General features: G+C 44.0%; 1 protein-coding gene across 1 annotated transcript; it reads left to right on the plus strand.

Annotated features, from left to right (window-relative positions):
- The first annotated feature begins 73 nt into the window (after nt 1–73).
- On the plus strand, nt 74–24,373 carry Mpzl3 (myelin protein zero like 3). Its single transcript, XM_052758667.1, has 6 exons — nt 74–1,203; nt 8,822–8,988; nt 13,720–13,930; nt 15,604–15,769; nt 19,053–19,116; nt 23,069–24,373. The coding sequence occupies exons 1-6, from the start codon at nt 1,128–1,130 to the stop codon at nt 23,093–23,095; spliced, it is 711 nt and encodes a 236-aa protein (XP_052614627.1). The 5' UTR covers nt 74–1,127; the 3' UTR covers nt 23,096–24,373.
- The last annotated feature ends 1,906 nt before the right edge of the window (nt 24,374–26,279 follow it).

Raw genomic sequence — 26,279 nt, forward strand, 5'->3', positions numbered from 1 at the left:
CAGTTAATAGCAAACAAAGGGATATGTTTTATCTTTGCTCCAGTTTTCTTAGTAGAGACAGTGATGGATGGAATTAATTTCTAGTAGATATATATGATTTCTATAGGTTTCTCATGTTGTTTTGGAGAGCTGGGAAATGGGCAAAATGATCCCACACATTTGGAAGACTCATTTCTTGAATCTAATCCTAAACCTTACCAGGGTCTTACTCTGAAGCACACGTTGATCTTGGTCCCCCTGCCTCAGTGTTGCAGATGCTGGGTCTACAGACTTGCCACCCTGCCTGGCTTAGTTTGCGGGACTTTGGAGGCACGGATACTCGTTTTTCCACTCTTATTCTCTTCATAGAGAGAACCACCAACTTTTGAGTCTAGTAAAGTATACTGTGAGAATGTCACAGCTAGGAAATATTTCCAAAAGCTGAGGCTTTTGCTTCCCTTCAGCTGTCATCGACCACAGCGGTTCCAGGAGAACTGGGTGACTACATCAGTCAAGCACGGTCCTGTACCGTCTGTTTTCAGAGGATGTCGGACCATCTCATTTCACGTCAAATATTTTGATAATATCCTTACTTTTGGGACGATTGATACACATACCCTAGTTCCCCTTCACCTCGAATACACGCTGTAGTGATTCATCATCACTGTCACTGCAGTCATTTAATAAGCATCCAATTCTGGATGATGTAATGGCTACATTAAAAGGAACAAGAACGATGAGGCAGAGCCCAATAAAGATTTATTTATTTGACCCTGTACGCTTGCCTATGTCTCCCTGAACTTCATATGAGAATCTATTGTGAAGGTTCAATTTAGACACTCTATAGAGATAGAGCTTCTGGATTACAGTCAGAGGATCAAGCCTGGTCATGCAGAATTCCATGAAAATATAATTGTTTCCCCAAAGTCCGTAGCCAATTTGAAGCAGAAGAGAGCAATAAGAGCCTTCTTAAGAGCCCAAGAATTGCTGATCAGGGAAACCAGGTAGGATTCTGGTAGCAAACCGTGTCCCTGAGGTAAATCCGGATGGCCATTTCATTGTCTCCGCGATGACGTCACTTCCGGTACCACCTGCGTGGTCCCCGGGAGTTGTAAACAAGGTGTGCAGGTGTCGGAGGAGCTGTCGGGATGCAGCAGCCAAGAGGAGCAGCAGGAGGCCGTGGCTGCGCTCTCTTTCCACTGCTGAGCATTTTGTTTGTCCAAGGTGAGTCCGCCAGCTGGCTGGGCTCCACTTCCGGCCTGGGGGGGGGTCAGGAAAGATGGTCGCTCTTCCGGTTCCGGGTTGAGGGGTCTCAGAAACCCCCCGCTCGGTTTCTGGGAAGGGAGGGGATGTGGGAGGATGGTTTTCCCGGGCTGGTACCACCCCCTGCGGAGAGCTGGTCCCTGGTCGGTCTCGGAGCTCTCGGAGCCGGACCACCCGTGTGACTTGACTCTCCCTGGGTGATGCCACGACCGGATGAAACCACAGCGAGCTCAGGCTTTGCGGACGCGCACTGTTCGTGTCCGAGCTTATCAGTGATTGTCTGCCAGGACTCTGTACTCCTGTGGCACCCTAGTCAGAGATGGGCGATTCTGTTTGTCCCAGATAGTTTGAGAGACACAGTCATGACCAGAGGCTGGGAAAAAAAAAAAAGAGAAAGAAAGGGGCGGGGGGAGGGGAGAAAGGAAAAGAAAATCATGATTTGGTCATTTTATTTCAGGGGCTATGAAATAAAACATTTTCGAGAAGGGTTATGGTGTGATTTTTCTTAGAGCAGGCATATTGTTGAAGAAAAGGCAACTACCTTAGCACTTTATGAACATTCTAAAGTGTAAAAGACACGGGGGTTCTTTTGAAAGTCTAATTTTTGACTGTTGTCAGCAGCACAGTGTTGACATAATGACAATATTGTAAAGTTTGGATTATTTTGCTTTCATGCTATTCCAAATTTCTAAAATTGAATCCAAACTAATTAACTCCATTTTGAGGTGCAAATATTTCCTGATTATTTTTTTCTGTGTCTGTTTGTGTCTTCCTAAGAAATAAAATGCTAGTATAGCTAGCATTAGAATGAGTTGTTGTAACATTTCCCTGAAAATATGGTCATTTCTGAAAGGGATCTTTAGTAGTTGTATAAATATGAACACATTTAGGTGGTGGAGTCTCATCAGGTAAAGTGAGGTTTTTTACTTATCTGGTGACTAATCTGCACACTGCCAGCACACTCCCTGCTCCCTCCCAGCTACCTGTGTCATCATAAGTGTCCAGATTTTCATCTGAGTTCTTTTTACAATGGAGTCTTACCTACTGTCACTTCCCATAAACTCCTCTCCCTCCCTCTCTCTCTCTCTCTCTCTCTCTCTCTCTCTCTCTCTCTCTCTCTCTCTCTCTCGTTTTCACACAACATGGGTGTTGGGGAGAAATGTTCAAATATTGTCCCATTAAGAAAAAAATTTCTGCCGGGCGGTGGTGGCGCACGCCTTTAATCCCAGCACTCGGGAGGCAGAGCCAGGCGGATCTCTGTGAGTTCGAGGCCAGCCTGGGCTACCAAGTGAGTCCCAGGAAAGGCGCAAAGCTACACAGAGAAACCCTGTCTCGAAAAATCAAAAAAAAGAAAAAAAAAAAAAAGAAAAAGAAAAAAAATTCTAGAAATGGTGGTCTTTCTGTAAACCTAGAAGAGCAGATGTCACATCTAGCAGAGCAAATGGTTCAACGTAAGTTAATTTGTGGGGGGTACTGGTGAGATGAATTGGTGGATTAAGGTGCTTGCCACGTAATCCTGAGGACATGGTTCCAACTCCAGAACCTACATACAGGTAGAAGGAGAGACCCAACTCAACAGAGTTGCCTCTAACCTCCACATGTGTGCACACGCTCTAATAATAGTTTTTAAGTTATTGATCTCTGGGTACTTCTTGAATAGATTTGTGTTCCTCAGCCAATCCTCCAAGTCTTCTTGAATAGATTTATATTTTGCCTTAAAAACCAGTCAGCCAACCAACCATCCAACCAAGGGGGCTGGGGAGATGGTTCAGAAGTTAAGGGCACTTGTTGCTCTTCCACAGACTGGTTTGATTACCAGTATCCAGATGGTGGCTCACAGCGCTTTATAACTCCAATCCCAGGAAATCAGATGCCCTCTCTGGCCTCCAAGGACACCAGACATGCAAATTCTGCACAGGCATACATGCAGGCAAAACACTCAAACACATAAAATAAAAATAAAGTTTTTTTAAAAAAAGCACAGATTTGTTGGTATGTAGCTCACTCACATGCTTATTCATTCATTAAATATACAGTTCAATAATTTTTAGTATGCACTAATTTATGCAGTCATTACAACCAATTTTAGAATATTTTCATCACCCTAAAGAAAAATCCCACACTCATTCCTACCTTCCACAGGCTCTGGAAACCACCAATTTACTGTCTTTACTTATGCCTCTGTCTGTCCTGGGCATTTCAAACACCGTAAACCAGGTGTGCCCCTTTGTGACTAGCTGTTTTCACTTAGCATGCTTTCAGTGCGTCATCTGTTTTTTGTTTTGGTTTTTGTTTGCTGTGTCTCTTTTGAATCTTAGGTGATAGAATTTGCTTCCCCACAAGTGTTTATTTGCTATCCCTCTTCAAAGATAGAACCCCTTAAATTGTTATCTTGTTTGAATCGGCCTGAAGTTGTAAGTCTGATCCTGCTTATTTCAGTTGGCTAAGTATATAGTAATGATAGACTAGGGGCTTGGGGATATAGCTCAGTTGGTAGAGTGTTTGCCTAGCTTGGATGAAACCTTGGATTCAATCCCTAGTATTGCAGAAACAGGGTATGGTGGCACATGTCTGTAATTCTAGCACTAGGAACGTGAAGGAAGGAAGATAAGAAGTTCAGGGTCATCCTCAGCTATGTAGTGAATGTGAATCTAACCTGAGAAACATGAGATCCTGTCTGAAAAAAAAAAAAACAAGAGAAGAAGGAGAGGGATGATGAGGAAGCAATAATGGTAGAGAACCAGCCCAGTATTATACTTTTCTCTTTTCATGTAAGTTCAAGTACTATGTAAATTCAAGATGGAGAGATTTACATTTTGTAAAATGGGATGTATAAAATTAGGAGCTATGTTTTGTCATATTTAATTTCTACCAGCTGTAAAATTATTTGTGTTAGAATGTGATTTTCTTTTCTCACCTCCATTAATTGGTTTTTAAAATTTTTTATGGTTTTTATTTGGCCAAAATAAATATCAAATCAGGGCATGGTGATCTCATCACTTGAGATGCTGAGGCAGGAGGATCAGGTGTTGGAGACCAGTCTAGCCTTGGCTACATAGCATGATCTCAAGAAACAAAACAAATAAAACAAAAATTAAATCTGAAAGGATGTTATGCTAAAATGGGGGAAATTTGAATGTATGTAACATAGGATTAGAAAGATTTTAAAGAAGGGAGTTGATAGAAATATGGAGAGGGAAGAGGACTGAAGAGAAGGGTTGGAGAAAGGGATAGAGAGAGGGAGGGAGGGAGGGAAGGAGGGGGAAGGAAGAGATGGAGAGAGTGGGGAGGAAGAGAGGAAGAGAGACTAGAACTCTGGAGAGCTAGCTGGAGGAACTACAGAGGTTCTGATTTCCATCTCTAACCCAGACCTTGTCTTTGCTCTAAAGTAGGTGTTAGCAACCATTCCCAATAATGGAATGAGTGAACATTTCAGCCTGTTGACGCACCTGCTCTCTCCTGCATCTCCTGTCTCTGCCAAGTGTGCAAAAGCAGCCACAAACAAACTAATGTTGTTGTATTCTAATAAAACTTTGTTTACGTGAAGATGTTGAAATGTTTTAGCTGTTTGCTGGAAGACCACTGGAGATGGATTGGTTTGGACAATCTGGGTTACCTGCAGAGCTGAGAGCAGGGTCACTGCTAATTATTATGAGTTTGCTCCCTTCTCACAAGAGCCATTTGCTCCCACTTGAGTCATGGGTCGTAGATTGCTGACCCCTGACGTACGGTTCTTTTTAGACATTATCCCTTAGGTATCAAAGACATCTGAACTTCCCCAGAATCAGATTCATGCCCCCCGCCCCACAAGCCTACTCTCCCTCTTTGAGTGGCTTTTCTAAGTAGAAACTGAGAGTCATTCTTGACCCCTTCCTTCCTTCTCATGCTAATTTCTTATGGGAACTGTCTATACATTCGGGTGATCCTTTTTTCCTCCTTTAGTACACCAGCCCAGTCTAGAAGTGATTAGCAAGAACTGATCTTTTCCTGAATGGATACAGTCAGACGTATCGACAGAGTTGTTGAGAATTCCATAAGGAAGGTGATAGGGAGAGAGTGAGTGAGCAGTGAACACATGTTCTAACACTAGTAATCATGGTGATCTCCCAGTTTCTCCCTGCCTGCCTTCTTCCCTCAGAATCTTTGCCCTGATAGTGCTTGTAGTTTGTGGAGGAAAGGACTTTTATAAATCAGGTGTGGTCATGGCGTATGTGCTTGGGTAGTATTGTATTATGGGAAGGAACTTCAGAGGAAGAGCAAAGAACTTCAGGGAATTTGGGCATCAGAAAGTGGGCTGGTATTCGAGCTGGTGGTGAAGGTGTGGGCTGGTATTCGAGCTGGTGGTGAAGGTGTGGGCTGGTATTCGAGCTGGTGGTGGAGGTATGGGCTGGTATTTGAGCTGGTGGTGAATGTTTGTGAATGTTGGGGTGTGGTGGGGAGCAACTCTGGCAGGATGGTGGGAATGGGGAGATCCTTCCAGACAAAGATATATTCAAAGAAAAGCATAGAGACATGAAAAGACATAATATCTTTGGAAAATGACTGGTCAGTCCAGGCATAGTGAACGGGTTAGGATGGGTAGTTGGCAGGTGTCTGAGACAGACTATTCCTGTTTAGATTTTAATTCACAGCCCAGCAGGGAATTAGTTCAGAATTTTTAGTATGTGTGGTGTCCACTTTAATACTAATAGTTGATATTTGTTAAAAATTTTTATCTTGAAGACTCTACGAAACATCCTCTGTGTATTTATGTATTTGTTTGCTTGCTTATTTATTGTGGTACTAGGGAGAGAACACAGGCTCACACACTCCACCACTGAGCTGTATCCAGGCCTGTATGTGTTTAAAGTGTATTGGATGTTCACAGTGATCCTAGGAGGTTATTCTTTCCATTCACCAATGGAACAGTTGAAGCCTGAGCAGGTTAGGGAACTTTGACCTAGGCCTCACAGCCCGAAGGCAGGTGGGCTAGAGCTTGATGCAGTTCTGGCTGACTCTAAATTACCCCTCCAAGCTCTATATTGTACTTAGGTTTTAGGATAAAAACATAGGATGAGGAACCTGTGTAATTTGTGGGTTCATTCTACCTTTCGGGTTTTAGACCTGGCTCTCCAGTGCTGAATAGGGTTTTTTCTTCACGTTCATGGGTCAGGAGTGAATGAAGGCTTGAGAATGAAGGCTTTTTCTGGCAGAGGAATGAGCGTTTGCAAAGGCACGCAAGAAATGGCAAGTTTAGCGTGGCAGTCAGAAAGGATGCTGTTCAGGGAACCAGTTGGCCATCATGTTTGAGATAGGTCGGATTCTTACTAAAGGCCTTACTAGCAAGCTCTGTCTTGGTCTCCTCCTTTCGGGAGGAATGTGACCAGACTAGATTGTTCAGAGAGGTGTGAGAAAATGATTCAAAGCCGGCAGAGGTAAAGGTACTGGGACAGTGACTCAGATACGCCAGCAGTAGGAAAGGTCGAGAGCCTGTGGGAGAAAGAGGAGGCGATATCAGCAGGCGTGGGGCGTTTGCTCAAGGTAGGTAGGCCTTCTGGGTGGTGTACGTGTTTTAACCCATGTAGTCCTCACAGGGACCTAGAGGGAAGCCCCATTTCTGCCAGGATGAGCAAACTGAAGGAGTAAGGTAACTTGCTGAGCTGCTCAGAGCCAGAGATAGGGCTGGAGTTTGAACTCAGATCTTCTGGCTTAGGCATCTTTGTGTTCAATCATTACACCATCCTGCCTTGCCAGAAAGACTGGATTTTGAGGCAGGGTGTGGATTTACTCTTTTCTGAAATTTTGCTATGCTCTATGTCCTTGGCTACAGAAGAACCTTGGATTAGTGAGGTAGAGAAGGAAGCAGGAAAACCAGAGGATAGTGTTTTAACTTCTAAACAGTGCTCTCCAGTGGGAGACGGATTCTTATTCACTGCTTTCCCAACAGCACATGGTTGGAAGAAAGTGCCCGGTTTTTGGTTTTTGTCTTCCTTCCTTCCTTCCTTCCTTCCTTCCTTCCTTCCTTCCTTCCTTCCTTCCTTCCTTCCTTCTTCCCTGCCCCCTCTTTCTTTCTTTCTTTCTTTCTTTCTTTCTTTCTTCTTTCTTTCTTTCTTTCTTTCTTTCTTTCTTTCTTTCTTTCTTTCTTTCTTTCGGAGAGATGGAGTGTCAAAGTTGGAATGAATGGTTTTGGAAAGACCACACTCTGCAGGCTTTAAAAATGATATCTTACTTTTACATTGTAGAACACATTCAATTATATTTTTCCTCTCCATAATTTACATCCTTTTTCTTTTTCTTTTCTTTTCTTTCTTTCTTTTCTTTTCTTTTTTTTTTTTGATGCTAAGTATAGAATCTGGGGCCTTCCAAGTTAAGGCAGGTGCTCTGCCCTTGAACTACACCTCCAGTCAGCCCTCCATAATTTACTTTTAATAGGTGTATGATTCACTACCCAGCTTTGAGAGGAAGCACAGCTGGGTGTGGTGGTACATGCCTGTAATCCTAGGTCTTAGAAGACTTAGTTAGGAAGACTGTGAATTTAGGCCAGACTTGGCAACATAGCAAAGCCCTGTCTCAAGAAAAAGGAGGAGGAGAGGAAGGAGAGGAAAAAGAGGAGGAGGAAGAGGTGTTAGAGAGAAGGATCAGCAGTTTAGAGCACTTACTGTTCTTCCAGAAGACCAGAGTTCAGTTCCTCTTACCCACATCACATGGCTCTCAAAACTCTAGCTCTAGGGGATAAGGCCTCTTGTCTCCATTGGCACTAGCACTTGTGTGGATGAACACACACACACACACACACACACACACACACACACAATTAAAAAGAATAAAAATAATTTTTAAAAAAGAAGAGGGGGAGGAGGAGAAGACTAGATATAACCCTTTAAGATAGTTTAAAACATAAATTTCCTATTTGTGTTTTCTATCCTCCTTTTGCTACTGGTTGAAACACTAGTAGCTTCATCGTGCTGTGATCATATTGCGTTTGGTTTGAGTCTCTCTCTCTCTTTTTTGGTTTTTTCTTTTTTCGAGACAGAATTTCTCTGTATAGCCTTAGCTGTTCTTGGCCGTCCTGGAACTCCCTCTGTAGACCAGGCTGGCCTTGAACTCACAGAGATCTGATTGCCTCTGTCTCTGCCTCTGCCTCCAGAATGCTGGGATTAAAGGCATGTGCCACCACTGCTTGAGTCTCTTAGACCTCATAAAAGCTGCTGTATTCCTGGAGCATGTGTGTGTGAGGGGGTGTTGGGGAGGGCACAGAATGAGAAGGAGTGGGTAGCGTTGCCTGTTAGTTATTATGGGCAACCTTCCTCGTTTGTATTTAATTTAACGACAAGCCTGTGTTTGGAAAAATGCTAGTGTGATTAGGTTTTTAATTTTTGCTCAACTATTTACTATGATTTGAGACTATAAAATGATAAATGTTATTAAAGATTAATGGGACTTAGCTCCTTGTTCCTCATGGATTTGTCTGAAAATACATTGAGGACCCTGGCTTTTGAGAGATCCCTGAGAGTGATACAAAGCATCTATAGTGTTCACTCACATTTGCATAAACCACCAAAACAACTGCATTGTAAGTGTTTGGGCTTGCCTCCATTAGGTGTGCCTACCGTCCTTTCTTTGGAGATCAGTGCCGATGCCCACGTCCGAGGATATGTTGGAGAAAATATCAAGTTGAAATGCACCTTCAAGTCATCTTCCGATGTCACTGACAAACTGACCATAGACTGGACGTACCGCCCCCCCAGCAGCAGTCGCACAGAATCCGTAAGTGTAGACTTTCTAGAAAGTTTCTTTGAGTGCCTGGCATGGTGGCACACACCTGGTAATTTCTGCATTGGTGAGGTTGGAAGATCAGGAATTCAAGGCCGTCCTCAGCAACACAGCAGGCTCAAAGCCAGCTTGATCTACCCTTAAAAAGATAAAGCAAGCCCGTGCCCATGCCCTCGTTCAGGGAATACAGAGGCTCCTGCTCTGCAAGCCCGATGACCTGAGTTCGATTCCTGAAACCCACGGGGGAAGGAGAGAGCCAACTCTCCAGTTGTCTTCTGATATCTACGTGTAAACCATAGCACTAGAGTTCCTACACGGACATCCCACACACCCCTACACACACACACACACACACACACACACACACACACACACACACACACAGAGTTAAATTTAGAAAAAGCAATAAAAATAAATAGGTCTTTGGAGTGAGTCAGTCTTCTGCCCCGTATGATATTTGTTTAATCACACAGAGCCTTTTGCTCGGCCATGTAAGACTCTTGCACATTATCTCAAGGAAAAAAATGATCAGAAACCAAGAGGAAATGTGGTTTAATTTGGTTGCCTTGTTGTTTCCTTCGGTGTGGCGTTACAGCTTCGTTTTAGATCTGATATACTAAAAAGGGCATCTCCAGGACGTGGGCTAGAGGAATTCCCCACTCACGTCACTGACATCCTTTCTCTGAAAGCTGCTCCAATCCTGCTGCTCACTGGGTGTGTCTGTCTGAGAATCCCACAGTCTGCAGATTTATCTTGGCTTCTCCTCTGGTCATGTAAACGTCTGCAGTGATTTATGTAGCTGCCTTTGAAGGAAACGGTGGCACCTTGTCTTGGTGACAGATGTCATTGGTGACAGATGGTCATGCAATATTAGAAGCAATATACTTTAGTCACACATATAAAACACATTTATGGTTCAAGTCCCATTATGGGTGTTTAATTAGAGATTACAATGCTGTAAAAACCCTTTCTCTTTATAGTTCCATCAGTTGCCTTAGTTCAGGATGGGTGCTATTTAAGAATATATTTGAATGTTGGGGCTGGAGAAATGGCTCAGCAGTTAAGAGCATTGACTGCTCTTCCAGAGGACCTGGGTTCAATTCCCAGCACCCACATGCTGGCTTACAACTTCCTGTAACTCCAGTTCCAAGGGGAATCAGAAACCCTGTTATGACCTCCCTGGGTACCAGGCATGCACTAATGCACAGACATACATACATACAGGAAAAACACCCATACGTATAAATTAGTCTTTAAAAAATGTTTAAAAATGTGAATGTCATAGCCATATGTAAATCAGATTTGTTTTCTTTACATTTTATTTATTTATTTATTTTTGTGTGTGTGCTACTGTGGGTGTATGAAGGACAGAGGACAAGTTGCAGAATCTAGTTCTCTCCTTCCACCCCTTGGATTCTGGGGGTGAGCTCAGGCCTTCAGGCTACATGGCAAAGTGCCTTTACACACTGAGCCGTCTCGCTCTCCCCAGACTGGATTTTAGAGAGTGTTCTTTTCTCTCTTCTCCTCCATTGGGAGGAAAATTGCCTTTCATCTTAGTGAATCCGCTTTGCCTGGTTCATCAGGAGCTGTCACTGGGTGCCGTGGTGTGGAGTGGGTCGGGTAACTGTGGCCCAGGAGACAAGGCTGGAGTCGAGCTTCCTGTCACTTTAGATTTAAAATAGTTCACTTTCTTCTGACTTGTCAGGAGGCCGTGGCTGACCTTATTTGGCTCTGCTTCCTTGTCCAAAAGTAGGACAGAGTGAGCAGTAGGGAGCTTCTTGGGTCAGAAACTCTATATGCAGACGGTGCTTCTCTTGGAGCACTGTTCTGTGAACCCAGTCAGGAAGCAGCGAGCTCATCTGAGTTGGAATCCATGGCATTTAAGACTCTTGCAGCTCAAGGTTGTGTGTGGAGAAGTGGTTAGTTTGTCAGGCTTACCAAGGAGCGAGGATTGGGGAGGTCACTAATTTAACATGTAATTCATGAATTAGATTAATCTGGAAGGTACACAGCAGGCCTTGTTTTGTCAATGAGGAATTTATTTTATTTTTATTTTTTATTTTTTTTCTTTTTGGTTTTTTGAGACAGGGTTTCTCTGTGTAGTTTTGGTGCCTGTCCTTGATCTTGCTCTGTAGACCAGGCTGGCCTCGAACTCACAGAGATCCGCCTGGCTCTGCCTCCCGAGTGCTGGAACTAAAGGCGTGCGCCGCGCTGCCCACCACCACACCCCGGCTCAATGAAGAATTTTTAAAGGCTTTTATCCTGATGATTGATAGGAGGCCTGTTTTTTGGAGACAGGCTTTTGCTCTGCTCTTGAAGTTAGTATATCAGCCAGGCTGGGGGTGATATTCACAGCATCCCTCCTGCCTCTGTCCTCCTAAGTATGGGAGTACATGCCCACGCCATCATGTTGGCTTGGTAGGCCTCCTTCTATCTCCCCCTCTGGAACACTCGTCACATATACATTAGTTCTTACTGTCTATAATTTACCAACATGTAAGCTCCATGAGAATAGAAGCCATGCCTGTGTGGCGCCCACTGTATCCCGTTCCTTTGCACACCTGGAATATGGGAGGTGTGCTAAGTGTCTGTGAAGGGAATTCTTGATGAAATTAACCAATGAGTGATTCAGCATCTTCTCTGAGGAATTTGCTCTTCAAAATTAGGCAATTCGGTGGTTGGAAACGCCTGCTGTCCTAAGTGGGAAGGTAGCAAGTAAACAAAGAAAGAGGGAAGCCTTCCGTCTTGCATAAGAGTCATGTTGACTGGCATACCTGCTTGCCACACCTTCAGGCGTAAATATGTGCTTTTGGTGACCAAGTGTCCAATCACACAAGTCCAAAGCAGTGTCGCCTTAATATAGCAGATACTCATTGTGCACTTCTCAGGCATTTGATGTTAGCTTGTATTAACTGCCACAGGAGACAACCCGAGAGAGACTGGATTGTCTTACACCTGCCCAGTGATATGGGAAAATGAAAATCTCCCTCTTGTCCCTTGCTAAATGTGTGCCTTGGGAGTACCTTGCTTCATGTTTTGATTTGGGTCTCATTTCTCTTCCTGTAAGTTCAGAATAGTTACACCTGCCTCACATGCTTTGGTGGTGTTATAAGGGCCAAGTGAGTAAACAGTGAAAGTCATTTGCAACCATGAAAAACAAACATTGGGTGTCACTTTGGAGTACAGTTTTCTCTACTTTGGCACTGTTGACATTTAAGCCTACGGGGATGTCTAATGCATCGTGGGAAGTTGAGCAGGGCCCTTGACGTCTACCCACTGGGTGCCTGAAGTCACATCCCTAGTTGCCACAACCAAAGTGCACCATGGGAACAAATAACCCGATTAAGCGGTAGGCAGAAGATCTGAGCAGACATTTCTCAAAAGAAGCAATATCAATGGTCAGATATATGAAAAAAAATCTCAGTGCCTCTAATTATAAAGGAAGTAAAAATAAAACTGTAATGAGATATCACCTCACAGACTACCAAAAAAGCTAGTATAAAATAGGCAAATTATGGGGCTAGAGAGATGGCTCAGAGGTTAAGCGTATACACTGCTTTTGCTGAGGACCTGAGTTTGGTTCCCAGTACCATATTGGGTGGCTCACAGGGGCCTGTAACTCCAGCTCCAGGGGATTTGATGACATCTCTGGCCTCTGTGGGTACCTACACTCATGTGCATGCACACACATGCAAGCATACACACACATACACACATGCACACGTAATGAAAAAATAATAAAAATAAGTCTTAAAAAGACAAATGACGATAAGGATTAGTCCAGGTTGAAGAAAAGGGAAATTTACTAATGTAAATATTACAGCTAATTTAGAAAATGGCATGGCAGTTCCTCAAAAACACAAATAGTTGGGAGATGTAGCTGAGTGGTAGAGCTTAGAGGCACAAGGCCCAGAGTTCAAGTCTCAGCCCCACACGAAAAGTCACATTGTGCTCCATAAATATTATACACAATTATTATTTGTCAATTAGAAATAAAGAAATACAATTTAAAACTTGGTGGGAAAAAGAATCTGTCCCCATTGTCAAATGTTTTGTGGAGTGTTGAAGGTGCCCCCTGCTTGAGAGTCATTACCTGGGGGCTTTAGGGAGAATTTGGAAGAAAGTTCTTGTTTAGATCTCTCTCTTTGTGTGTGTGTGTGTGTGTGTGTGTGTGTGTGTGTGTGTTGTGTGTGTGTGTGTGTGTTTGTGTTTGTATGTGTGTGTATGTGTGCATATGTGTATGGGTGTATGTGTATGTTTATGTGTGTTTATATGTGCATGGGTGTGTGTGTGTGTGTGTGTGTGTGTGTGTGTGTGTGTGTGTGTGTGTGTGGTGTAACATGTGAAGGTGCCCTCAGAGGCCAGAAGTGTGGAATCCCCTGGAGCTGAAGTTACAGGTGATTGTGAACTGCCTGATGTGGGTGCCGGGAACTGACTGCAGGTCCTCTGGAAGGACAGTGCTCTGAGCCGCTGAAGCCATCTCTCCAGCCATAGAAAAGATTTAAAGGTTGAGATCCCAGGACTCTCCTCAGTCTTTTTCTGATCAGTTTTATTAACTTGTCTCTCTAAGAGAGAGGCGAGAAAAGCATTCAAAACAAAACAAAACACCGACCGGGGAAAAAGAAAACCCTGTTTTACAGTTCTTTTTAACTTTGGATCTACTCAGCTTTTCCTTTCATTGTGTTTTCCAAGTTAACCTTTTCTCTTGTGTTATTGCTTTTTCAGATCTTTCACTATCAGTCTTTCCAGTACCCAACTACAGCGGGCACATTCCGAGACCGGATTTCCTGGGTTGGAAATGTGTACAAAGGGGATGCATCCATCAGCATCAGCAAACCCACTCTAAAGGACAATGGGACGTTCAGCTGTGCTGTGAAGAACCCTCCAGACGTGTACCACAATATCCCCCTGACAGAGCTCACGGTCACAGAAAGGGGTAAGTTGCTCACTGCCAGGCTCCTGCCGTGCTGTGACTCCTCTGGGACTTACCAGTTGGCTTAGAGGATCTGGATCACTGTGTCAAAGTTGTTGTCTTCATATGCCTGTTAAGATTAAATTTTAGCCAGGCAGTGGTGGTGCACGCCTTTAAATCCCAGCACTTGGGAGGCAGAGGCAGGCGGATCTCTGTGAGTTCGAGGCCAGCCTGGGCTACAGAGTGAGTTCCAGGAAAGGCACCAAAACTACACAGAGAAACCCTGTCTCGAAAAACCAAAAAAAAAAAAAAAAAAAAAAGATTAAATTTTAAACCATTAATTTATTTTGTATGTGTGTTAGTGTGTAGGCATGCATGTTACAGTGTGTGTCTGGAGGTCAGAAGACAACTTGTAGGAGTCGGTGGGAAGAGCCTTTACCGGCCGAGCTCTCTCAGTTTTGATTTTGAAAACTGAATACTCTCTTCCAACGTTGTCATAGTTTCTGCATTGTCTCTTTCATGTTGTCTTCAGGTGACCGAATGTCTTGTGGAATGCTGAGAATCCCCCAGGTTCATGAAGGGCGATTGTGAGTGATGAGGAGTCATTCCAGTTGTCCGGTCAGGTTCAGGCTTCGGTTAGGAGACTGTTGGTGCAAAGGTGCTCCCTCTAGGAGTGGGCAGCATTACATTTCTTTCAGGCTACAAAGAGCAGCAGTTTCCTTCTCCTGTGGAGATGAGGCTGAGAATGCCTTTTTTCAAAATGTCCCTGTGGTGACTAGTACGTGCTTATTTGCACTTGAAACTGAATTTGAACCAAAGACACAGAGACACATTCTGAGTCATTGTAACTGCCTTATCGTTTTTTGGGGCTTCCCTTCCTCCTCTCTCTCCTCTTCCTGCCTTGATTTTCTCCCCTCGTCCCCTCTCCCCTCCCCCACCTTTTTCTTTGTCATAATTGTCATCTGGTTTGGCAATAACTCACTCCACATTTACATAATCATATCCCTGGCAGGAGTAGAGTTCATTTTTCTGAAGGCAGTTTAGTAGTAGAAGTCATATTTCCTAAAATTATATTCCCTTAAACATATATTCCCTACAATTCTACTTTAAAATTTCATCTCAAGAGACAGAGCTAAACACTAGAATTTATATACAAGAGTGGTCATTTTAATATGATTTGTGGAGTCAAAGAATTTGAAATAACTTGAATGTTCAAAGTTAGAGGATTGATTTGCTAATTGATTCAGAATACTATGTATTGTATTTTTGTTTGTTTGTTTGGACAGAGCCTCACTATGTAGCTCTGGCTTTTCTAGAACTTACTTTGTAAACTATGAGGCTGGCCTTGAACTCATGGAGATCGCCTGCCTTTGCCTTCTGGCTGAAAAGACCTTTATAATCAAGACCTTTTTAGTCACATCAAAATATATCTATCATGTGTTAAGCCAAAATAGTGTGAAAAATAGGACTTCTGCTCTTACAAATATGCATCCTGCCTCATATGTGCTCCTGGAAAGAAGAACTCCTAGGCGATGGAGTTATGTGTATATGTTTATGCTTCTTGTATTTCTTTTTGTTTTCTGTGATGCATTTATTCCTTTTGTGGTTAGAAGCCTGAGCGAAGGCAGGGATCTGAAGCCTGGGCCTGATCTGAAGTAAGGCTGCATGGGCACAGCCTCTCCCCGTGTTTCCGACAGGTTTCGGCACCATGCTTTCCTCTGTGGCCCTTCTCTCCATCCTCGTCTTCATCCCCTCGGCCGTGGTGGTCATCCTGCTGCTGGTGAGGATGGGAAGGAAAGCGGCGGGGGTGAAGAAGAGGAGCAGGTCTGGCTATAAGAAGTCTTCCATTGAAGTTTCCGACGAGTAAGTCCCACTGGAGTCCCCAACCGTGAGCCTGTTTCCTTTTCACAGCCCTGAGCTGGGGCAGCACCTGCACTCCGCATCCACACACCTTTCCTCCCGGGCTGAAGTTAGCTCTAGTGCTGAAATGTCCTTCCAAATGGAATAGATCCGTGAGGGGTACCAGAGGAAGATCAGAGTGACATTTGTGGGCATCGGGCACGGAGGGAGCTTCTGCTTCAGGAACCACACCGTACAGTACTGTGGCTCCACACGGACATTTTGAGCGTATATCTCGTTCTTTCAACATTAAAATAAAACTCCAAGTCAGAATTTTTTTCCCCCTTTTTTTGGGCACTGAGCTAATGTCTCCTAACAGAATATGCATGAGCAATGAAGGAGGCTTTGAGAACAGTCCTGAGGGCAAACGAAATTTAAATAAGATGTGCTGTGCGTGGTCAGCAGACACTCTGAAAGGGCCAAATGGGTGTAGTTACTGTCTTAGTCACAGTTCTAGTGCTGTGAAGAGACACCGTGACCAAGGCAACTCTCATAATCATTTCGTTGGGGGCTAGCTTACAGTTTCAGAGGCTTGGTCCTTTATTATCGTGGTAGGAACATGGCAGTAAGCACGGTGCTGGAGAAGGAGCTGAGAGCTACATCCTGATCTGGAGAGAGAGAGAGAGAGAGAGAGAGACAGACAGACAGACAGACAGACACAGACACAGAGACACTGGGCCTTGCATGGGCTTTGGAAACCTTAAATCCCATCCCAGTGACATACTTCAACCAACAAGGCCACACCTCCTAATCCTTCTAATCCTATCAAAGAGTTCCACTTTCTGGTGACTAAGCATTCAAATATGTGAGCCTTATCCATATATTCATTCTTATTCAAACCACCACAGTTATCAAAAGCATTTATTAATCACCATTCTGCCAGGGGGCAAGCACCATCCAGTAGTTTCCCAGGAACAGATTTACTTTTTAAAAGGAACTAAAATGTACATTAAAGCTCCGTAGCCGGCATGAAGCAAGCACCTTTAATCCCAGCACTCAGGAAACAGAGGCAGGCAGGTTTCCGTGAGTTCAAGTTCAGCCTGATTTACATAATGAGTTCTAGGCCAGCCAAGGATACATAGTGAGACCCTATCTCAACAAAACAAAACAACTCGAAAAAAAAATTCTGTGATGTTTCTGTTGTCTGTGAAAGAACTCTTAACCTATGGATTAGGGAGTCTTACCTTGGGAAGTTCTGAAGTTTTCTCTCTGTCTGTGTGTTTATTTATTTACTGGAGAAAGACTTCCCTTTTCAAGGAATCTGTAACACACACACACACACACACACACACACACACACACACACACACACACACACACAAACACATGGAAAGAATTACTGGCAAAAATACCAGTGTCTGTTTCTAAGCACGGTATATAAAACCCTCTGTGGTCTGTTCCTAGGTCACATTGTTTCCATCATTTGTTCTCACTCACTCTATAGTCATCTTATTTTTTTTTCTCCTAGATATACTATAGTAAGTTGTGTGTATGTACATGTCTGTCTGTCTCTACCTGTCTAATGGGAACTATAAGGGTTCAGCCCCTTGATAGTCCCTTCCCAGGGTCTGGGAAGAATCTACAACCAGCTGATAATTAATATTTGATGATAGGAAATGAATCTATGTACACGGAACTCCTTAGTCCATACACTTTATTATTCTGAGTCAGTTCTCTCTCCTCACAGCTTCTATTCTGCTCTCATGCCTAGCTCCTTTCTTGCCTGATTTCTCTCTACATTTATCTGCTGTCCCCTCTAAGTTCTATCTTAATTCTCTCATCTTAGTTCTGCCCTGTCTAGGTTCTCATCCATCTAGTTCCTTCCCATCTTAGCTCCTCTCCCATCTCCTTTCTCATCTTGTTTTTCCTAATCTTGTTTTTCCCCATCTGGCTCTTCCTCATCTTCCATCTTGTTCCTCTAGTACTTTCTTCTAGACCTTCAATCTAGTTCTTCCCCATCTAGTTCTTCCATTTTCTTTTCTCTTCTCTGTCTCGTCCTCAAGTTCTCCCCCAAATCCTCTTCTAAGTCTCCTTATCCCTCTCCACTCCCTCATCTCTCTGGTATTCAGTTATAAAACCAAGCAATAGCAATCCTCTGGCCAAGCAAGGTCACCAGGTTTGAATTCTTACAGGGTCATAAAGGCAGATAAGAGTTTTCCTCAGGGAAATAAATCAGGCTTTCTTTTACAACCCAAAAGGGAAGTAGTAAAGGAGGAGGTCAACTGTGAGCTAACAATTGGTTAGTATATCAAAAAAGGGGGATTTATGTGCTCAGTCTACATCCCTAGAAGTGGTCAAGTAAGATGTTAGGAGTCTATAATGTTAGTAAGGCTGTATAAGGAAGGAGGGTCTCAGCTTAAATTGCACAAGAAATAAAGCTATCCTCCTGACCTAGGAGACAGGTGTTGTTTCCATAAGGGTGTTACCTTAGTTCAGGAGATCATTTGGCCTTGGATGCTTGATAGGTATTTTAGGTAAATACACTGTTAGGAGTTCTTGGAAGCACACATAGCATATAAGAAAATCACTGTAGGAACTAGCTAATATATATACAAAAGCTAAAAATATCATGAAGACTTCTTAAGCCATGGCTTGACCTTCAGAAAAGTCCTTGACTTTTCCAAGTAGTAGCTTTTGCCATAGTAGCTGGATTCCATTACATTTTCCTGTGGCCTGCTGCACTTGTCCATCCATCTATTCATCCATCCATTTTTTTTCTCCTGACCCCAACATTCTTGGAATCACCCCCTTCCCTCTCTCATTTGTCTGGAAGCTTTCTTACCCTCCAGGACCAAACCGTAATGTCTCCTTCTCATCATACTCCTTGAGTCCTGAACAGACAGCTGGTCCCTCTCTACCCTGTGCTGCATAGCAGTTCCACCCTGTTAGAACATTATGGTATTGTATTATAGTACACATTAGTTCTTACAGTTCTCACTGGCATGGGATTGGGAGCTCATCAACAGACCAGGTTCTCTTTACCTCTGTTTGCACCCTAGCATGGCGCTCCAGCCATGGCTGGTGTTCGGTACTTTTCTGAGTGAATGATGGTGACTAGCTGCTACTTCTCTAGCACTTGCTGGGTGTTCTGATACATGTCTCATGCACATTTATTTCTTACTTATTCCTAAGGACTCTGTTTAAGGGTTGGCTATAAAACCAATCATGTGATTTCAGTACCTGAGCTTGGAATTGTCCCCTGCTAAGAACAGTGACAGCTGAGTTTTGCTTTGTGTTCATTCCACAGCACTGACCAGGAGGACAACAATGACTGCATGACAAGGCTTTGTGTCCGCTGTGCCGAGTGTCTGGTAAGTGCCCTGTTTCTTTTGTTTGGTGTTTGCTCCTCTTCCTGCCTATTTGAAGGATCCTTTGCTCCAAGACAAACAGAAACATGCCAGCCAGCACAGGAAAGTATGAACCAGGGTCTCTGGCAACCCCTACCAATTCTCAACTTGATTTTTTATTTTTGAAAAATAAAATTTAGATTTTTTTTTAAAGTATAAGAGTATTATGTGTGCATGTATGTCTGTGTACCACCAATGTGCCTGGTGTCTGCAGGGGTCAGAAGAGGGTGTTTGACTGCCTGCAGCTGGACTTACAGATGCTTGTGACCCATCATATGGGAGCTTGGAACAAAACCCAGGTCCTCTGTAAGAGCAGCAAGTGCTCTTAACTGCTCAGCCATCTCTCCAGTCCTCATTTTAAAAATTACATTTGTTTATTCATGCTACAGTGAGTGCATGGAGGTCAGAGGACAACTTTTGGGGGTTCATTCTCTCCTTTTACCATGTGGGTCCCAGGGATCCAACTCACATCATCAGGCTTGACAGCAAGCTCCTGTACCCACTGAGCCATCTCATCGCTCCGTGATTTTATTTTCTGTTTCATGGGTGTAGAAAAGGGGGCAGTGTAAGCTACCGACTGATAAACAAACAAACAAACAAACAAAAAAATCCAAAAAGCCCTATTGAATTTTTATAAGGGGGTTTCAAGTTTCTGGACTCAGAACCCTGAATTGAACTTCTCTGATGAACCCTGGTATTTTACATGAAGTCGGGATGTACAGCCTTTAGGTGATTTGATTGGTGTCTTTTATCACCAAGAAACACTGTATTGGCAGGTCTTCATCTTGGTTTAAATCTCTAAAGGCCTAGTCCCTCTCTGAGCACACACAATGACTCAGGCTTCTCTGTGGCTGTCCTGGGATCTGAGGAGCGGGGAAGACTCTGATGTGGTGCAGCTGGAGACGCCTCAGAATCAGCTTGTGATCGGGTGTGAAGCGCACCCATCCCTGAGTCTTCTCTGTCCCCTTGTGATCGGGTGTGAAGCGCACCCATCCCTGAGTCCTGTCTGTCCTCACTGCCGAGCTCAGTACTCCACCAGACGAGTGCAGTCCCATCTCGCTCACCGGGCCTCTCATTACTGTGACTTCTGTGAGCTTGAGGCTCTTGTGTGAGATGAGAAAAAGTTGTAAGTTTATGAAGAAGGACCTTGTCTCAACTCTCCAGGGTTTGAATACTTTGATAACACAAAGGAAGAGAGTTATTATCCACATTTCTTGCATTAATTTGTTTAATGATTTTTTTTTTTTTTTTTTTTTTTTTTTGGTTTTTCGAGACAGGGTTTCTCTGTGTAGCTTTGCGCCTTTTCCTGGAACTCACTTGGTAGCCCAGGCTGGCCTCGAACTCACAGAGATCCGCCTGGCTCTGCCTCCCGAGTGCTGGGATTAAAGGCATGCGCCACCACTGCCCGGCTGTTTAATGATTGTTTACTGGCATCTGCCGTAAACAATGCCATGTGTACCATTCTAGGTGCTTAGAAAATAGAGGTGAAAAGATAAAAATTCCTGCTCTTCAAGGAGAATGTTCTCTCCCTGAAAAACTCACTCACATTCTCTAACATGCAGTTGAAATAGCATCTTGTCTTAAATTGGGGCATAAACACTGATAGTTTTTTGAAAATGAGTAAAATATTCAGTATATCGGGCAATATTTAATTCCAGCAAATATTGCAGAAAGAAAGCAGAGAAAGGAGAGATGGCCAAAGGACTGTGGTGTTCGATAGGATGCTTACGAGCAGCCTCAGTAAGATGGCATTTGAGAGCGTTCCTGAGAGAAGTCAACAGCTAGCCACACAGCTTCCTCGGGGGGAGAGCTTCTGGAAGAGATTGTGGGTGCAAAGGCTCAGAGGAGAGGGCACGACCTGCATGTCTAGGAACAGCAAGGGGGGAATGTGGAAGGCAAGAAAGGAGGGCAAGAACGGAGGCTGCTGGAGTCAAAGGGTTAACGCAGCGTCTAGATCTTGTAGAGGGTTTGGTCACCTGGACTCTAAATGAAGTGGAGTGCATTAGAGGGGACTCGAAGAGAAGCGCTGTGGACTGATGCGTGGTTTCAAAGTGTCAGTCTAGTTTGTGTGGTGAGAATGGTGGTCGGCGGCCACAGCAGGGTCAGAGAGCTAGTCAGTGGGCATCAGCCAGAATCCAAGTGAGAGAAATCCGTGGTAGAGGTGGTGAGAAGCGGTTGTAGTCTCTATTCTGGCTTGAAAGTAAAGTCAGAAGAATTTACTGGCATTTGTTTAAAAAAAATGAGAAGAAGTAAGGATCATTCCAGAGGTCTTGGGCAACTAGTAGAATAGAACTGACATTTTCTAGAGCAAGATTGAAAATGTTTTAATTAAACCTTAAGATTTTTGTTTTAGGTGTGTGTGTGTGTCTGCCTGCATGTGTGCCTGTGCACCCTGCCCATGCAGTGCTCGTGGAGGTCAGAAGAGGACGTCAGATACCCTGGAAATTGAGTTACAGATGGTTGTGAGCCACCCTGGGAGTGCTGGGAATCAAACCCAAGTCTTCTGGAAGGGCAGAGGATGCTCTTAACTACTGAGTCATTTCTCCAGCCCCAGAGCAAGATTTAAGAGTAAAATCAGGAGTTGAATTTGAACATATTAAGTTTGAGATGTGCAGTGGACATGTTTTCAGAACAGAGGCCTAGTCTGGAGATACGACCTAGAAGCCATTAGGAGATAGAGATTGATGAAGATATCAAGAAAATCGATGTGTATGTATGTAGGAGAGGTTAAAGGACTGAGCCTGGAGCTCTCCAAGGCTTTTAGATTAGAAAGGCAAAGAGGAATTAGCAAAAGAGGATGAAAAGGGATGACCTTTGAAGTTGGGAGACCACCAAGAGAGTTTGGTATCTTGGGAGATGGGGAAGAATTTTTCAAGGAACTGGGAGTTCACTGTTGTTTTGGTGATGTGGAGGTTACTGGTGATCTTGGCAAAAGTAGCTCCACTGGGATAGTGAGGGCGCTGTGGAAGGGGCAAGAATCGTCACAAAGATACGTTGGAGGAAGTGAGTGCAGATAGCTTTTCTAAGGCAGGATGCAGAGAAATAGGGCAGTGGGTAGAGGATGCTGCGTGTTGAGTTGCTTTCTATGATGGGCAAAACAGAGCACATTTCTATGCTGTTGTGGGTGATCCAGTGGAGAAGGAAAATTGATGCTGCAAGAGAGAGAGAGGAGAGAATTACTGAGTTTATATAGGAGGTGTCACAGAAGAACATAGCTGTAGATGAAGGCGTAAGGGCAGTAGAGGAAAGCTGGGTCTGGTGGCGCACACCTTTAATTCCAGTACTTTGGAGGCAGAGGCAGGCAGATCTGTCTAAGTTGGAGGCCAGCCTGGTCTACAGAGCGAGTTCCAGGACAGCCAAGGCTATATAACCCTGTCTTGAAACACCAACAAAACAAAACAAAACAAAACAAAAAAAAGGAGAAGAAGAGCTGCACTCAAAAGTATGTTACAGAGTGCTGGTCAGAGTGTTGAAAAACTGTTGTTTCATGTAGTTCTGTGAGGTATGTTTTTATTATCTCCATTTCAGAGATGCTGAAGCTGTCACAGAGAAGTTAAATAACTATGCAGGGTCTCAGTGTCCTTTAGCTAGAAAGGTTGGAACGAGGTAAACGAGCTCCTAACCTCAGCCCTGCACGTTCTGCTATAGGCAAGCATCTTTTCTGGTGTGTTTAGGTTCTAAAGTACAGTCATAAAGGAAAAGAGAACCATTAGGGCTTCAAAGCAGTAATCAGTCCGCTAGACGCATTGTATTGCGGTCCTGTGATGCTGCATGGAACTTAGGTGCTATCAGGGATATCCCACTATTGTTACCCCAAGCTAGGTAGGTTCATTTGGAGACCCCAGACACATGGTCTTTGCCTACATCTGACTGTGGCATTGTAGTGCACAAACATCTGCTATTCTTGCCCCTTTAGGATTCAGACTATGAAGACACGTACTGATGAAGTGTGTGTGTGATGGAAGCAGTGTTACCTAACCACAGGAAACATCCCATTCCTCTGGCCAGGAGTGCCACTGGCGGGGAAGCAGTGACAGAAGATTCCGAAGGTCATCGGTGAAGACGTTAAGGACCATTTATTTATTGAAGAAGTGTTTGCTTTGTATTTATAAACTGTTCAGAAACTTCCAGAAGGGACTCATGCCTTCCCTTCTTAACACACTCTGACTGAACAAAGAAGTTCTCGTCTTGAACAGAAACACACCCCTTGGTTTCCCTTTGCTCTTGAACGTAGCTCGTGTTTTCTTCCAGTTGCCTGAAGGGGAACACTAAATGCCTGTCACTCTGCTGATGCCAAGATTGTACTTTTTAATGATGTGGAGCTTGTAGCTTCCTGATGATGTGCCAATGAACAACACACCTGTTTGGGATGGGTAACCTTTGCTTCTTCACGCATGTTTTCTGTTGGGAGAACTCAGTATGCCCTACATGGTTTAATGGTCGTCGTCAGTTGTGTTTGGGTGACTTGGGGTATTTGGCCCCGATTTCTTTAGACTCAGTAGGCTCACAAGTTGTAGGCTTGCTTTGACGGGGCCTTTTAAATATTAAAGTGTTATTGTCAATTTACAGTTAAGGAAGCAAGTTTTGAGGTAGAAGAGTCTTCCTCATTTTTCTTGCTAGGTACACTTTGGGCCGAAGAGTCTGCTCTTTTGCGTTCCTGCAGCTGACTAATTTGTGGTTTCCTCCGTGGTTTTTCAAGTCAGAGGCCAGAAATGCCTCTTACGAAGAAGGTTTCTAGGGGCGACTTCTGAAAGACGTTTTGTAGTCCTTTGCTGTAAGTCTTACCACTTTTCTTGTGTTGTTGTTCAGAACCTTTGCTAGTTCTGAGCTGCACCAGTGGTGGGCATGCAGTTCTATCTGCAAGCTGCTTTCCTCAGCCCCGGAGATGAGGAAGTGAGGTTGCACAGGACATCTCCCTTCTCTTGCAACCCACTCCTCTACTCTCCTTGTAGCAACTTATGTAAAATTTTAATTTATAATGGGTTTTCTATAAACCATTAAGACGTACCTGATGTATCAGGAAGGACTGAGAGCGTGTGTGCAAACATCCCTCTCTATAGAGTAACAGGGCTCACTTCGATTGTGAGAGTCGCAAGTGACCCTTCCCCCAGCCCTGGTTGTTTCAACATGGTGATCTTCTTCATGGTTCTTCCTAAAGTGGCTTGGGAGGGCTCCATATTAGTGTTATATGTTATGTATCTTATAAAAGCCATTCTACTTACCACCAAGATCTTATTTTTGAAACTGGGATCATTAACTCTGCTTTAAAGATTTGTTAATCTAGCCTGCTGATTCATGAATCTGATGAGCTGATAAGCACTGTGATTTAGCTCTGGTCATGGAAGCCCGTGGAAGAGGAAGAACTGGCCTTTTACATCTCTGGTGGCTAGACCCCATGGTTCTTTGGGTACTTGTTAAAGATGTGTCTGTCTGTGGCCACTCCAGTGAGACCCTTTCTGACAGATCAACAGAGCAGAAAGCATTCCGGTACCAGGCACAAATAACTGGGCTCTTGCAGATCTGAAGAGAGTGATCCAGTTATGAGGGGGCATGCTGTGGGCCTCTGACAGAGGGGTTACAAGAACCCATTTAAACCATTACCCCGTGAAAATGAGGGGCCAGTTTTGGTGTCTTAGGATTTTCTTGCAAGTGTGTTGTGAGGCATTGTCTAGTTCAGACATTGATGGGTTAGGTGACCGATGCCTGATGAACACACACACACACACACACACACACACACACACACACACACACACTTGTGTACCCTGTTTTGAAATGGCCCTTTCTCTTTTAAAGGACAGACCATGGAAGTCCTTCATTGTAAGGGAGTAAGGCAGTAATTTATTTGCTCCGTGGGTTGGTGGTGGCATCCCAGGCCCAGGCTGCCCTCAGTGTCCCTCCTCAGCCTTTTGCCGAGGTTTGCGCTGCTATAGCTTTTTGATCCTAAGGACGATAAGGCAGTCTACAGAATCCTACCTTCTTTACGCATGAATGTAAGATAAAGGCTTTTTGTTTGACTTACTGTTTTAATATCATCTGAGGTGCCATTCTCATACTTTTTTTCCTCCCTTTTTGCTGCTCCGTAGGCTCAAACCACATGGCATTATAGCATTGTCTGGAAAGAGATGTAAGTCTTTCATTGTGGTTCTATCACCTGAGTTTTATGCATTGGGCTCTTAAAACTGTTACAAAATGTAAATTTATAAAGTGCTTTATTTTCCCTCTGTGACCTGTCACTTCAGGCTACTTGGGGACATTTTAACTGTCTGCAGCTCCTGAGTCAGGCAATGGTGCTTGGGAATGGAAAGTTGCACAGCCCCCCATGTGTATGTGTGTGGGGGTGGGTGGAGGGGGTGGGGGTGGGTGGATGTGAAACCTGGAGGCCAAATCCTGAGCCAGAATGTTCCATTGTATCACGGAGTTCCCATTCTGAAGAGAGACTCTAAGAAGATCCATAGAGTGGACCAAGACTCTTATTTAATTGCACAATTCAAAACTTTCCTGCCAGAAGAGTCTACTCCGGTGTTGGACTCTTCACTGCTGTATCTCATTGACTTTTAAACTTTAACTTTTTGTTCGTCGGCGGGTGTGAGCTGTAAGTATGTATGTGTGCTACGTGCACATAGACATCGTGACTCGTGGACTCCTTACCCCACTGTAGTTAATAAACTTCTTTGCACCTTGTGGCTACCCTTTTCATGTTTGTCTACATTAAAATGAGAAGTGTTGTGTGGAAGAGGGGTTTGTGGTTTTCAGCATTGAGAAAGCTGTCTGAGCTGTATGCCGGCAAGACTGAATAGATCCAGTGGCCTGATGGAGCCAGCTCACACAGCAGGAGCTGATTGATGGGTTGCATTTCTAGAAATTTTGTGAGCCAAGTGGCAAACTGTTGGCATGAAATAGACTATAGTGGAAATATTTGCACGCAGCCCATGCAGCATGGTCCTTGAGGTGAGAAAACATTCAATAGTTTTCAGGACAGGACAAATTCCAAAAGATGAGCATACCCAGGCTTGGGTCAATCCAGCAGAGCTAAGGGTGAATGTGTGTGCGTGAGAACACTAACTTTGAAGTGGTATCTTGCAGTCAGGAAGCCCCACGTTGTTCCCCAGGATGCCAAAGCTGCT

This window comes from Peromyscus californicus, unplaced genomic scaffold, assembly GCF_007827085.1.
Source record: "Peromyscus californicus insignis strain IS unplaced genomic scaffold, ASM782708v3 Scaffold_11__1_contigs__length_118956290, whole genome shotgun sequence".
Taxonomy (NCBI): domain Eukaryota; kingdom Metazoa; phylum Chordata; class Mammalia; order Rodentia; family Cricetidae; genus Peromyscus; species Peromyscus californicus.

What these genes read in the sequence shown, in the direction of transcription:
- Mpzl3 (XM_052758667.1), top strand. Translation starts at nt 1,128, where the DNA reads ATGCAGCAGCCAAGAGGAGCAGCAGGAGGCCGTGGCTGCGCTCTCTTT. An exon ending in GCTCACGGTCACAGAAAGGG is followed by an intron (nt 13,931 to 15,603) that starts GTAAGTTGCTCA and finishes TGTTTCCGACAG; the next exon opens with GTTTCGGCACCATGCTTTCC. An exon ending in TCCGCTGTGCCGAGTGTCTG is followed by an intron (nt 19,117 to 23,068) that starts GTAAGTGCCCTG and finishes TTGCCCCTTTAG; the next exon opens with GATTCAGACTATGAAGACAC.